The 14,271-nt window shown below is 46.8% G+C and overlaps 2 protein-coding genes across 9 annotated transcripts in view; both read left to right on the forward strand.

The window, feature by feature from the left end:
• The window catches only part of MED1 (mediator complex subunit 1), a 47,975-nt gene extending 40,317 nt beyond the window's left edge, over positions 1–7,658 (forward strand). For both annotated transcript variants that reach the window (XM_034941965.3, XM_034941966.3), the window contains one exon: positions 1,224–7,658. In XM_034941965.3, coding sequence (XP_034797856.3) covers positions 1,224–4,470 — 3,247 coding nt within the window. In that variant the 3' untranslated portion in view covers positions 4,471–7,658. The remainder of the gene's footprint in view (positions 1–1,223) is intronic.
• Positions 7,659–8,194: 536 nt separating this feature from the next.
• FBXL20 (F-box and leucine rich repeat protein 20) overlaps positions 8,195–14,271 on the forward strand; it is a 126,799-nt gene continuing 120,722 nt past the window's right edge. For 2 of the 7 annotated variants that reach the window (XM_034941969.3, XM_055101051.2), the window contains exon 1: positions 10,259–10,586. In XM_034941969.3, coding sequence (XP_034797860.1) covers positions 10,545–10,586 — 42 coding nt within the window. In that variant the 5' untranslated portion in view covers positions 10,259–10,544. Of the gene's footprint in view, positions 9,774–10,241; positions 10,587–14,271 lie in introns of those variants that run through there. The other 5 variants (XM_034941968.3, XM_034941967.3, XM_024926240.4 and 2 more) reach the window with 5 other exon arrangements.

Consider the following 14,271-nt stretch of genomic DNA (forward strand, 5'->3'; position numbering starts at 1 on the left):
ATGGCGCGATCTCAGCTCACTGCAACCTCTGCTTCCCGGGTTCAAGCAATTCTGCCTCAGCCTCCCAAGTAGTTGGGATTACAGGCACCTGCCACCATGCCCAGCTAATTTTTTGTATTTTTTTTTTTTTTTTTAGTAGAGATGGGGTTTCACTATGTTGGCCAGGCTGGTCTCAAAACTCCTGACCCTGTGATCCGCCCGCCTCGGCCTCTCAAAGTGCTGGGATTACAGGCGTGAGCCACTCTGACCGGCGGAGATTTTTCTAATGGTTTCTTAATTAAAATAAATTATGTATCCCTGTAATTACCATATAAAGCCCCCCCAAGGACGACATTTTCTTTTTTCCTTTGAAATGAAGTGCAATGGGACGATCTTGGCTCGCTGCGATCTCTGCCTCCTGCGTTCAAGTGATTCTCCCGTCTACCCTTCCTGAGTAGCTGGGATTACAGCTGTGCACCGCCACGGCTGGCTAATTTTTTGTATTTTTAGTAGAGACAGGGTTTCACCCCACTGGCCAGGCTGGTCTCAAACTCCTGACCCGAAGTGATCCACCCTCCTCGGCCTTCCGAAGTGCTGGGATTGCAGGAGTGAGCCACCGCGCCCGACCTAAGGAGGCATTTTTTTTTTTGAGACGGAGTCTCACTCTGTTGCCAAGCTGGTGTGCAGTGGTGTGATCTCAGTGCAATGCAACCTCCGCCTCCCTGGTTCAAGCAATTCTCCTGCCTCAACCTCCCGAGTAGCTGGGATTACAGGCACGCGCCACCACTCCCAGCTAATTTTTGTATTTTTAGTAGAGACGGGGTTTCACCATGTTGGCCAGGATGGTGTCGATCTCCTGACCTCATGTTCCATCTGCCTTGGCCTCCCAAAGTGCTGGGATTACAGGCGTGAGCCACTGTGCCCGGCCCCTAAGGAGGCATTTTCTTACTGAGTTCCATTATTACCAATTTTCTTTTAGTTAAGTTTGAAATTCAGTTATTTGGACTCTTGTTTATAGTTTGCTTTTGTTGTGTGATTCATAAGAGGTTGACAATTTTATGTTGGGTTAGATTTTTAGAATGTATTTACCCAAAGCTCTGGTATTTGATAGAACTATTTTTGTCTTACAGATTATTTGCCCTACCTGAAAACTGCTTACTGCAAAACACTGATGTTATATCTAAATCTCAGGTCTCATCAGCAGCTATTGCAATGTTAACTTTGTTTTCTTCTTTATTTTGCAGATGTATGTCCATCCCTGTGACGATGAGGGCTATTCGGAGGAAAGCTGAAACCATTCAAGCCGACACCCCAGCACTGTCCCTCATTGCAGAGACAGTTGAAGACATGGTGAAAAAGAACCTGCCCCCGGCTAGCAGCCCAGGGTATGGCATGACCACAGGCAACAACCCAATGAGTGGTACCACTACACCAACCAACACCTTTCCGGGGGGTCCCATTACCACCTTGTTTAATATGAGCATGAGCATCAAAGATCGGCATGAGTCGGTGGGCCATGGGGAGGACTTCAGCAAGGTGTCTCAGAACCCAATTCTTACCAGTTTGTTGCAAATCACAGGGAACGGGGGGTCTACCATTGGCTCGAGTCCGACCCCTCCTCATCACACGCCGCCACCTGTCTCTTCGATGGCCGGCAACACCAAGAACCACCCGATGCTCATGAACCTTCTTAAAGATAATCCTGCCCAGGATTTCTCAACCCTTTATGGAAGCAGCCCTTTAGAAAGGCAGAACTCCTCTTCCGGCTCACCCCGCATGGAAATATGCTCGGGGAGCAACAAGACCAAGAAAAAGAAGTCATCAAGATTACCACCTGAGAAACCAAAGCACCAGACTGAAGATGACTTTCAGAGGGAGCTATTTTCAATGGATGTTGACTCACAGAACCCTATCTTTGATGTCAGCATGACAGCTGACACGCTGGATACGCCACACATCACTCCAGCTCCAAGCCAGTGTAGCACTCCCCCAACAACTTACCCACAACCAGTACCTCACCCCCAACCCAGTATTCAAAGGATGGTCCGACTATCCAGTTCAGACAGCATTGGCCCAGATGTAACTGACATCCTTTCAGACATTGCAGAAGAAGCTTCTAAACTTCCCAGCACTAGTGATGATTGCCCAGCCATTGGCACCCCTCTTCGAGATTCTTCAAGCTCTGGGCATTCTCAGAGTACCCTCTTTGACTCTGATGTCTTTCAAACTAACAATAATGAAAATCCATACACTGATCCAGCTGATCTTATTGCAGATGCTGCTGGAAGCCCCAGTAGTGACTCTCCTACCAATCATTTTTTTCATGATGGAGTAGATTTCAATCCTGATTTATTGAACAGCCAGAGCCAAAGTGGTTTTGGAGAAGAATATTTTGATGAAAGCAGCCAAAGTGGGGATAATGATGATTTCAAAGGATTTGCATCTCAGGCACTAAATACTTTGGGGGTGCCAATGCTTGGAGGTGATAATGGGGAGACCAAGTTTAAGGGCAATAACCAAGCCGACACAGTTGATTTCAGTATCATTTCAGTAGCCGGCAAAGCTTTAGCTCCTGCAGATCTTATGGAGCATCACAGTGGTAGTCAGGGTCCTTTACTGACCACTGGGGACTTAGGGAAAGAAAAGACTCAAAAGAGGGTAAAGGAAGGCAATGGCACCAGTAATAGTACTCTCTCGGGGCCCGGATTAGACAGCAAACCAGGGAAGCGCAGTCGGACCCCTTCTAATGATGGGAAAAGCAAAGATAAGCCTCCAAAGCGGAAGAAGGCAGACACTGAGGGAAAGTCTCCATCTCATAGTTCTTCTAACAGACCTTTTACCCCACCTACCAGTACAGGTGGATCTAAATCGCCAGGCAGTGCAGGAAGATCTCAGACTCCCCCAGGTGTTGCCACACCACCCATTCCCAAAATCACTATTCAGATTCCTAAGGGAACAGTGATGGTGGGCAAGCCTTCCTCTCACAGTCAGTATACTAGCAGTGGTTCTGTGTCTTCCTCAGGCAGCAAAAGCCACCATAGCCATTCTTCCTCCTCTTCCTCATCTGCTTCCACCTCAGGGAAGATGAAAAGCAGTAAATCAGAAGGTTCATCAAGTTCCAAGTTAAGTAGCAGTATGTATTCTAGCCAGGGGTCTTCTGGATCTAGCCAGTCCAAAAATTCATCCCAGTCTGGGGGGAAGCCAGGCTCCTCTCCCATAACCAAGCATGGACTGAGCAGTGGCTCTAGCAGCACCAAGATGAAACCTCAAGGAAAGCCATCATCACTTATGAATCCTTCTTTAAGTAAACCAAACATATCCCCTTCTCATTCAAGGCCACCTGGAGGCTCTGACAAGCTTGCCTCTCCAATGAAGCCTGTTCCTGGAACTCCTCCATCCTCTAAAGCCAAGTCCCCTATCAGTTCAGGTTCTGGTGGTTCTCATATGTCTGGAACTAGTTCAAGCTCTGGCATGAAGTCATCTTCAGGGTTAGGATCCTCAGGCTCGTTGTCCCAGAAAACTCCCCCATCATCTAATTCCTGTACGGCATCTTCCTCCTCCTTTTCCTCAAGTGGCTCTTCCATGTCATCCTCTCAGAACCAGCATGGGAGTTCTAAAGGAAAATCTCCCAGCAGAAACAAGAAGCCGTCCTTGACAGCTGTCATAGATAAACTGAAGCATGGGGTTGTCACCAGTGGCCCTGGGGGTGAAGACCCACTGGACGGCCAGATGGGGGTGAGCACAAATTCTTCCAGCCATCCTATGTCCTCCAAACATAACATGTCAGGAGGAGAGTTTCAGGGCAAGCGTGAGAAAAGTGATAAAGACAAATCAAAGGTTTCCACCTCCGGGAGTTCAGTGGATTCTTCTAAGAAGACCTCAGAGTCAAAAAATGTGGGGAGCACAGGTGTGGCAAAAATTATCATCAGTAAGCATGATGGAGGCTCCCCTAGCATTAAAGCCAAAGTGACTTTGCAGAAACCTGGGGAAAGTAGTGGAGAAGGGCTTAGGCCTCAAATGGCTTCTTCTAAAAACTATGGCTCTCCACTCATCAGTGGTTCCACTCCAAAGCATGAGCGTGGCTCTCCCAGCCATAGTAAGTCACCAGCATATACCCCCCAGAATCTGGACAGTGAAAGTGAGTCAGGCTCCTCCATAGCAGAGAAATCTTATCAGAATAGTCCCAGCTCAGATGATGGTATCCGACCACTTCCAGAATACAGCACAGAGAAACATAAGAAGCACAAAAAGGAAAAGAAGAAAGTAAAAGACAAAGATAGGGACCGAGACCGGGACAAAGACCGAGACAAGAAAAAATCTCATAGCATCAAGCCAGAGAGTTGGTCCAAATCACCCATCTCTTCAGACCAGACCTTGTCTATGACAAGTAACACAATCTTATCTGCAGACAGACCCTCAAGGCTCAGCCCAGACTTTATGATTGGGGAGGAAGATGATGATCTTATGGATGTGGCCCTGATTGGGAATTAGGAACCTTATTTCCTAAAAGAAACAGGGCCAGAGGAAAAAAAACTATTGATAAGTTTATAGGCAAACCACCATAAGGGGTGAGTCAGACAGGTCTGATTTGGTTAAGAATCCTAAATGGCATGGCTTTGACATCAAGCTGGGTGAATTAGAAAGGCATATCCAGACCCTATTAAAGAAACCACAGGGTTTGATTCTGGTTACCAAGAAGTCGTCTTTGTTCCTGTGCCAGAAAGAAAGTTAAAATACTTGCTTAAGAAAGGGAGGGGGGTGGGAGGGGTGTAGGGAGAGGGAAGGGAGGGAAACAGTTTTGTGGGAAATATTCATATATATTTTCTTCTCCCTTTTTCCATTTTTAGGCCATGTTTTAAACTCATTTTAGTGCATGTATATGAAGGGCTGGGCAGAAAATGAAAAAGCAATACATTCCTTGATGCATTTGCATGAAGGTTGTTCAACTTTGTTTGAGGTAGTTGTCCGTTTGAGTCATGGGCAAATGAAGGACTTTGGTCATTTTGGACACTTAAGTAATGTTTGGTGTCTGTTTCTTAGGAGTGACTGGGGGAGGGAAGATTATTTTAGCTATTTATTTGTAATATTTTAACCCTTTATCTGTTTGTTTTTATACAGTGTTTCGTTCTAAATCTATGAGGTTTAGGGTTCAAAATGATGGAAGGCCGAAGAGCAAGGCTTATATGGTGGTAGGGAGCTTATAGCTTGTGCTAATACTGTAGCATCAAGCCCAAGCAAATTAGTCAGAGCCCGCCTTTAGAGTTAAATATAATAGAAAAACCAAAATGATATTTTTATTTTAGGAGGGTTTAAATAGGGTTCAGAGATCATAGGAATATTAGGAGTTACCTCTCTGTGGAGGTATTGACTTGTAATCTCATTTTCCTTTCAAAAAAAAAAAAAGCTAAGGTGGCTTGTTGGGATGTAAACATGTTTTCAGATGCAGTAAGGTTTAGTGTAGGACAGCCTTCCTGACCCGGTGGCATGAAAACCATTACAGAATTAATAGTTCTCCTACTTCCACAATGTGCCAAAAGTCTGCATCCCAGCATTTTGTTTGCAGGAGAACTGATGCCATTCCTAAGAGCTGGACTCACTGTTTCTCTTCATCACAAGGAGAAGGAGTCCAAACTTTAATCACTCCACTGTATGCTCCCTGAGATAAAACAGTAAAAAATCCGCAGCCATAGTTCACTTAAAACAATTTCAAGCTCACTTTTGAAGTAATGGGGGCCTGGAATGCTAGGTGAGCATGAAGATAAACCCTTGCTACTATGTAGCAACCCAATTGGACCTTTTTGGAGAAATAGGTCTGAGTCTGGATTCTGGGGGACATCAATAAGAGCCCTTCACATAAAAATATAGAAATCCAGGAGACTGTTTCGAGTGCAACAGAAGTTCTCAGTATTTGGAGGGTCCTCTCAAAAATTCTGCGGCCTTACTTTGATATTGACACCTGCACTGTGCCATTCCTGATTATTCCATTCAGGATCTGTATCAGCGGGATGGGGCATGGTCCCCAGCACAACTCTTCTGGGTTAAAAAAAAAAAAGCCAGGTGATTCCTTTGTGTGTTATGTCGTAAGTGGAGTGACTTCATCATATATGGAAGAAGATTTCTATATTCAGCTTTTTCTGCAGGTTGGAGTCAGCATAGAGTTGGAAAATCAGCTTTGGCTTTCTTTCCTGTCTCATTTCCTCTAGTGTTCTCCTTTTTATGGTCATCAGCTCTCAACAACTCTGCCACTTTTGTGTCCCAAGGTAATAAGATGTAGGAAACAAAACATTGTAAAGTGGAGCAAGAAAAGTTATCAATTAACCACATCAGAGTCAAATGTCTTGGGTGACACTAAGGAGGATATGGGCAGGTGATACCAGAGTGCTTTATCTTGTGATGTTGATACAGTAGCAGCCTCTCAGACATTCAGCCAGGTTGGATTTCTCATGAGTTTGTCACCTAGTTTTGAATCCTATCCCGTTGGTTTCTGCAGGAAAAAAAAAAAAAATTTACGTGGTTTTTAAAATTTGTTCTGAGTGGGGAGAATCTTAGGGGGAATGTACTGAATAGTATCAGGGGCTCAGCTCCCCCATGCAGGGCCAACAAATACCAAAATGAGTAAACTGGGAAGCTTTTCTCTCTTTCTGTCTTCATCCCAGATCAAAGAATCCCGAGTTAGGATCTGGATGAAGGATAAGCCCCTGAATTGTCGATGGGCTCACCCCCACACTGACCCAGCATCTGAACTTGCTTAACAGGGAGCCGGGGCTAAACTGCTTCACCCTGCCTGAGAACCAGGGAGCACTGCATTTCTCCACAGGGTGGAGGAGAAGAGGCAGAGTAAACCAAGCCTGGGACACCTCCCTCCTGTCTAGGTGTACTCATTCTTCTGTTTCAAAAGAAGGCAAGGACATGAAGTCAACTTCTACCTATCTTCTGCTGCTGGTGTCTTATGTATTCTCAGTTTGACCTGATTCCTCTTCTGTCTTTTGACTTAACATTAGGGGTTCTGGGTCATAATCTGCTCTGATGTACATAAAGATTTCAGGTTCAATATCAATGTGTCTTAAAACAGAAGTATTTTAGTGGGTGGGGGGTGGGGTGGTGGGGACAAACAACGCAGGATATAATTGCCAAAACCAGGCTTGAGGTTGGTGACTCTTGAAAGATTTTCTTTCTTCAGGCCTAGATCAGAAAATTAAGTGCAGCAATATCATGAATTCTCAGAAGCCCTTTCAGGGAGCCAGTGAGTCATACAGTATCCACAGTTGAGTCACTTAAAGATGTCAGTATACGAAACATTATTCACAATCCTTGGGCAATCTCATTTTTTTTCCTTTTCCCCTCCTCCCCTGCCCCCCATACATTTCTATCCTTGAGTTAGTTTTGGAGGGGCAGGAAGTACTTAACATCTCAGAAGCTAGATGGGGAAACATGCTCAGCTATAAGAACTGAGCTTTAAATTTTGAGTTTAAAAATGTACATCAGGAGCAGCTGGGGAGGGTCTTTTTTAAAAAAAATCTTTCAAATTTGGTTTTCTGTGCATATGGCCGTTTTGTAAATACTTTGGGGTTTTTCATTTTTTTGAAAGTAGATGAAATCTGTTGTGGGATTTTTTTCCCGAAACATTACAAAATAACCTGTTTATTTACATGCAAATAAACTTCTTTGATAAAAAGTAATTTGCCTGTGTGTAATAAAATTTTAGCCTTTGAATACTTTTTTCATTTGTTCAAAACTCCAGTCAATTTTAAAGAGTCAGTCAACAGTAAATGTCTTCCCTGAGTACTACTTGAAATGGGTCCACTGGTAACTGACGGAGCTGTGAAACTTGTCTTCATTCTATTACTCTGTAGGCCAGTTTTTCTACCCTTTGCCATTTTTTTTTTTTTCTCGAGATGGAGTCTCGCTGTGTCGCCCAGGCTGGAGTGCAGTGGCACAATCTTGGCTCACTACAACCTCCGCCTCCCGGGTTCAAGCAATTCTGCCTCAGCCTCCCGAGTAGCTGGGATTAGAGGCGCCCACCACCACGCCCAGCTAATTTTTGTATTTTTAGCAGAGACGGGGTTTCACCATGTTGGCCAGGATGGTCTCAATCTCCTGACCTTATGATCCGCCCGCCTTGGCCTCCCAAAGTGCTGGGATTACAGGCGTGAGCCACCGCGCCCGGCCATCCCTTTGCCATTGTTACTCACCAAATGCATCAGTTTTTGCTGGGAGAAAACAGCTCTTAGATGAGAGAATGAAAAGGCTTTTTTATTCCACTGGCTGAAGTCAAGCAAAAACATTAAAAGTACCTGGGACAGGAGGAGAAGACAGACCTGGGTTTGTGGGCCTGAGAATGAGTTTCTGAAGCTAGGTCCCTGGTTTTAGGAAGCCCCCTCTAGGATTAAAAAAAGCCGGGGGGCGGGGCGCTGGTCGTGGTGGCTCACATGAGGCCTGTAATCTCAGCACTTTGGGAGGAGGCTGGAGGATCACTTGGGCCCAGGAATTGCAGACTAGTCTGGGCAACATAGGGAGACCCCGTCTCTACAAAAGAAAAAAGATCCCAGCACTCTGGGAGGCCGAGGCGGGCGGATCACTTGTAGTCAGGTGTTCCTGACCAGCCTGGCCAACATGGCGAAACCTCGTCTCTACTTAGCCAGGTGCGGTGCGGCGCGCCTGTAATCCCAGCTACTTGGGAGGCTTGAACCCGGGAGGCGGAGGTTGCAGTAAACCGAGATCGTGCCACTGCACTCCAGCCTAAGCGACAGAGTTGAACCTCTGTCTCAAAAAAAAAAAAAAAAAAAAAAGAAAATAAAAGAAAAAGTTTGTACAGTGCTTTAAGAGTTGGGTAATATGTCCTCCAGCTAAAATATACCTGTTCTTAAAGATCTGCAGCACTTGTTGCTCTTGTTAATTTCTTAGACGCATAACAAGTCAGTCGCTAAAACCACTAATTAAAAGGGGTGTGAGGAAGACCAACTCATAACTGCTTTGGAAGCATACAATTAGCAGTGCTGCTGCTCCTGCCAGGAGTGCTGGAATTTATTATACAGTTTCTAATAGTTCACGCTTAGGACATAATTTTGTAGTTTGTTGCTCATAGAAGGGGCAACAAAACTACAAAATCCTGTGTTATTCCTTCGTGGAAATTAGGTCATAAATTCTGAGACCTTGAAGGCCAGAGTTGTTAAAACATAATATAATATGATGACACAGATCAGCTTCTATACAAGGAGCCCGGGAGTCTGATGAAGTGTTTCCATCGGGAAAACGCCCCCGCCTACTCGCTCACACACGCTTGTTTCTCCCGCCAAAGTGACGTCAGGCCGAAGCTCTCACCAAACAGCGCCCTGATTGGCGGACAGGCAGGCGCTGCAGCCCATTGGGCGCCGGCGGCGGCCGAGCAAGGAAAACCAAAGGCTCTTCGGTCTCGCCCGCCCCACCCCCACGGACGCGCGCCCCGACCCCGGCCGAAGGAAGGGTTGCCCGGCTCCAGCCCTGCACCCCCGACCCCCGGCCTCAGGTGCAGCTCCGCAGCCATCCCCGGACCAGGGCGGGCACTTGGCCTGTTGCTCAGCGCAACCACCCTCGCCCTCCCGAGCCATGCACAGGGAGACAAGCGTCCGGCCCCGGCCCCCCAGGCCTCCCTGCAGCACCCCGTAATGTAATACACTGGGGCGGGGGAGGCGGCGGCGGCGGCAACCGCGGAGGCGGCGGCGGCAGCCGCACTGCCCCAATCTAGACACATCCAGAAGAGGAGGAAAATGGCTCCGAGCAGGGACCGCCTGCTGCACTTTGGGTTCAAGGCGACAGTGAGTGACAGGGGAAGGGAGCTGGGTGGCCAGGAAGGATGTGGGTGCCTTACAGGCTCCTGGGGAACAAGTGACGAGGGGCGACGGGCGCGGGCAGAGGCTGAGGTTCTGTGCAGGCAGGTGCGTGCCTGTTTGCCCGCGGAGGGAGGAGAGGGGGACACGGGGCAGAAGAGGGGCCCCCGCGCAGAGTGCGGTACTGCTCTACTGTCCCTCGCTGGTCCGCGAGCACGCGCGCACTCGCATTCGCCCCACAGACCCCCTTTTCCACACGCACAGGCACTTCCCTGCCTCGCCTTCTCCCGATGGGCTCGTCTGCCTCGGAGGCGCAGGGGGTCGTGCCGCCGCCGCGCTCCGGCTGCTCCCGGGAGCGCCGTCAGGGCCGGCCCCGTGTGGGGGAGGGGTGGTCTCGCGCCGCCGCCGCCGCGCTCCTCCCCCTCCCGCCCCTCCCCCTCCCGGGCGCTCCGAGGCCCGGGCGGCTCTGTCCAATGAGCAGCGGCGTTGCTGGCAGGTGGGGAGTGTTTTTGTTTTGGGTTGAAGTTGAGGCTGAGGAGACAGCCGAGCTAGCGACGAGCAGTCGTTGCGGCCGCCGGCGCCGCAGGAGGTGGTGGAGGCCTAGCCGGAGCCGAGAGGTCTCTTGTTCCCGTCCCACGGTCCCGGCGTCACCCCTCCGGCGCCCAGTCCCCGTCCCGGAACTCCCGGGCCTGTCCTGGGCCCCCGGTCTGTGCACTCCGCTCGCCGCAGCGCCCGGCCCGGGCCGCACCCGCCGGCCCCATGAGGAGGGACGTGAACGGAGTGACCAAGAGCAGGTTTGAGGTGTGAGCTTGGGGGGCTCGGGTGGCGTGAGGAGGGCGGGTCGCGCGCTCTAATCCCAAAACGTCCGCTCCGCACGGAGCCTCCTCCCTGGCAGGCGCCGTCACCCACCCACTGGCGGGGCTGCCAGACTCCGCTCCCCCTTCTTGCGACCCAGAAGCCCAGCGCAGCCCGGTGCCCCCAGTCCCCTCGCCGGTTCGCCCCCCGTCTCTTCCCACCAGCGGGCCCCCGCGGGGGATTAGCTCGGGCGCCCTAATTCCACCCTCCCCCAGGATCGCTCAGCTTTCCATTCTTTACACAACCCTTGGCTTGCCTCCTTCCACCCAGCTATCACGGCTCCGGTCCACCAGAGCCTGCTGCTTTTCTCGCTGCTACCTTCATGACGCGTTTGTTGTCTGTTGAGGGAGGAAATTAGGGGATGGGTACCATTTCTCCGAGTTTGAGACCTTGGTGAAACTAGGGAAGTGGGGACGGTAGTTTGGGATGATAGAGGCTACCACGGGTTTTCGGTGCTGTGTTTGGTTTGGGTATTGTTCTGATACTTCCTCTTCTTTCCCGTTTAGTCTGTACTTCTGTAGCTCATTGTTCCTTGGGAACCCTTGGATGTCTACATGCTTTGAGATTGGGACGAAAGTTCAGCAAATCCATTCCGGTCTGTCTTTCAGGAACTTTTTCTCCTCTAGCGAGGGAGGTTTACTGTCCTGGAATTGAGGAGTGGACGGTCTTGAAAGCGTCTTTAGAGAGTAGTCATCTTGCAAGGAAGAGATTCCTTTGGGAAGTGAAATATTGTAACTACTGATGAATTACAGTAGTATAACAATATACTGGAAGGTTCCTTGAGGGTCAAGAGAAAGAAACTTCTACAGGAAGAGTAAATGTCACCTGGTCTTTTCTGGCAGAGAACCAGGCTGACCTGGGATCACTCACAGCTCAGTGGACAATCTCACTCGGTGTTTTTCTTCATCTCCATTTGAGAGATGAAATTGTAAGACGGCGAGACAAAAGTTTAAGAAACTCGACAACTAGGTTCAGGGTGTGAAAACTTTTAAGGGTTGTCAGTTTAATCTATTCTTTGATTTCTTATTATGCGAACTGGGAAATAATTTGAATTGATCCACGAAGATCAAGATAGGAAGTGTTTTGGGTGCAGTTTAAGTTCAGAGCTTCAGTGTTACTGTTGCACTTGAGGAGTGGAGAAAATCAAAGAATTGGCCTTCTTAGAGTTTTAGTATTTAACTTGATCACTAGAAGAAAATGTTATGGAATATATTATTTGGTGTTTAATAGGACATTGGATGGCCCTAATGTACAGAGCCCCAATAAAGTTAATTTATGATGGTTTCGTATTCAGTAGTACCGTAAAAGCCCAGAATGTCACTAAAATTGCTGAATAGACGTTCAGCAGTTAACAGGAATCTTGAAAGGCAGTTCCAGATACTGAAGATTTGAGTCGGGGACAGTCTTTTGCCTGTGGAATTAGCTCTTTATCAGTTTGCTGTTCATTTTAGATTGAATAATTTTTGGAAAGTATTCTCTTGTATGTGGTGTAAAATTACATTGCTATTTTGTATTTTTATAATTATCTTATATTTTAATTTACAATCTCTGTAGGGGTGGCATACTATAATAAAGTAATAAGGAAATTTGTTGCTTTATTAAGAGGTTTCTTTTTAACTTGTAGCTGATGTAGCTGGCAACTAAATCTTTCTAAATATGATCTGAGAAGGTAAAAAAAAGAATAAGGGGGGGAGTCCTTCTTGGACGGTTTCATGATTAAATAAGTGTTTGTTTATAAACTAAAAGCTATTCACTTAATATGATGTGAAGTGTTCCATGCCAGAATACAGATGAGAATGGCTAGAAATGATAAGTGTTAATGAAGTTCATTGAGCACTTCTTAAAACCGTTTACCTCTTTATTGACCTAATTTACAAGGACTGAGACAATTAGTAATTGGCTTCTTAGGAAGTAGTAAATAAATTTATTGCTTATTTGTTGAAAATATTTTAAATATTTACTTTCAATCAATAAAAGATACGTAAATAAAGCAGATCTAAACATTTACATCAAATGATATTTTAAATCCTCAAGATTACAGTCTGCTTCTTAAAGAACTGATAATTTTACAACTGTAAGCAGATAGCAGATCTCTCATTGAGAATTTTTGTGGATGCATGAAATCTTTATATCACATAATAGCTAATTTCAAATTGTGGCTATGTAAGGTTTATTTTTCTTGGAGAAGATAACTGAAGCTCTATGATTTTTAGATAGTTGATTCATTGAAATCCTTTTGTAGGTATGCTTTTATATGTTGTAACTGGAGGCCACACACCTTAAATCTCCCACTCTGGGTTAGAGCTATAGAAAAAAAATTTTTTTAATTTAAAACCAAGGGTCCGGGCGAGGTGGCTCATGCCTGTAATCCCAGCACTTTGGGAGGCCGAGGTGGGTGGATCACGAGGTCAGGAGTTCAAGACCAGCCTGACCAACCTGGTGAAACCTGGTCTCTACTAAAAATACAAAAATTAGCCGGGCGTGGTAGTGGGCACCTGTAATTCCAGCTACTCAGGAGGCTGAGGCAGGAGAATCACTTGAACCCAGGAGGCGGAGGTTGTAGTGAGCCGAGATTGTGCCATTTTACTCCAGCCTGGGCGATAGAGCGAGAGATTCCGTCTCCAAAAAAAAACAAAAAACAACTAGGGTGAGTACCTGTTAGCCAGATGTGTAGCATCCTGTGGAATAGCCAAAGTAGATGACTACTGAATAAAGAGTCTCTATTTAAGAGATCAAGAGATGTGAAAATTCATGTTTTTCTTGCTGTGTCACCTTGGCATTAAATGTATACAGTAATAACCCTTGTAGATCAACATAGTATGTGCTGAATTGTGTTAATCAATTAAAACTTACCATTCAGATATTTTTATTATGTTATTTATGGTAAACTTTGCAGCAAATTTTAGTAATTGTCTTTCAAATTTAATGATGGTTATTGAATACTTCCTGCATGACAGACACTGAGCCAGATGTTTTACCTCGGTTACCTCTAGCTTTTTGTTGTTGTTTTGTTGCTTTTTTTCTTTGAGATGAAATCTCGCCCTTGTCCCCAGGCTGGAGTGCAATGGTGCGATCTCGGCTCACTGCAACCACCTCCCAGGTTTAAGCGATTCTACTGCCTCAGCCTCCCGAGTAGCTGGGATTACAGGCGCCTGCCACCATGCCCGGCTAATTTTTGTATTTTTAGTAGAGACGGGGTTTCACCATGTTGGCCAGGCTGGTCTCGAACTCCTGACCTCGTGATCCAACCCCCCCCCCCCCCGGCCTCCCAAAGTGCTGGGATTACAGGCGTGAGCCACCGCACCCGGCTAGTTACCTCTAGTTTTACGATTCTGTTTTACACTTGAGGAAAGTGAAGGCCTGAGAGGTTAAGTAAGGTGTTCAAATTGCACACCTGGTAAGTGGGGGAACCAGGATTCCAATTTGCATTTTTTTTTTTGACTCCACTGTCATCCTGCTTTTTTTTTTAGCATGACTAGCAAAAAGTCTATAAAATTTGTGGAAAAGAGCTTTTCCAAAGTTCATCCATTATATTTTATTTTGTATTTGCTACTGCTGGGCTCGAGCAATCCTTTCGCCGGCCTCCCAAAGTGTTGGAATTACAGGTGTGATTACCACACCTGACTGCCTT

Source organism: Pan paniscus, chromosome 19 (genome assembly GCF_029289425.2).
Source record: "Pan paniscus chromosome 19, NHGRI_mPanPan1-v2.0_pri, whole genome shotgun sequence".
Lineage (NCBI taxonomy): Eukaryota > Metazoa > Chordata > Mammalia > Primates > Hominidae > Pan > Pan paniscus.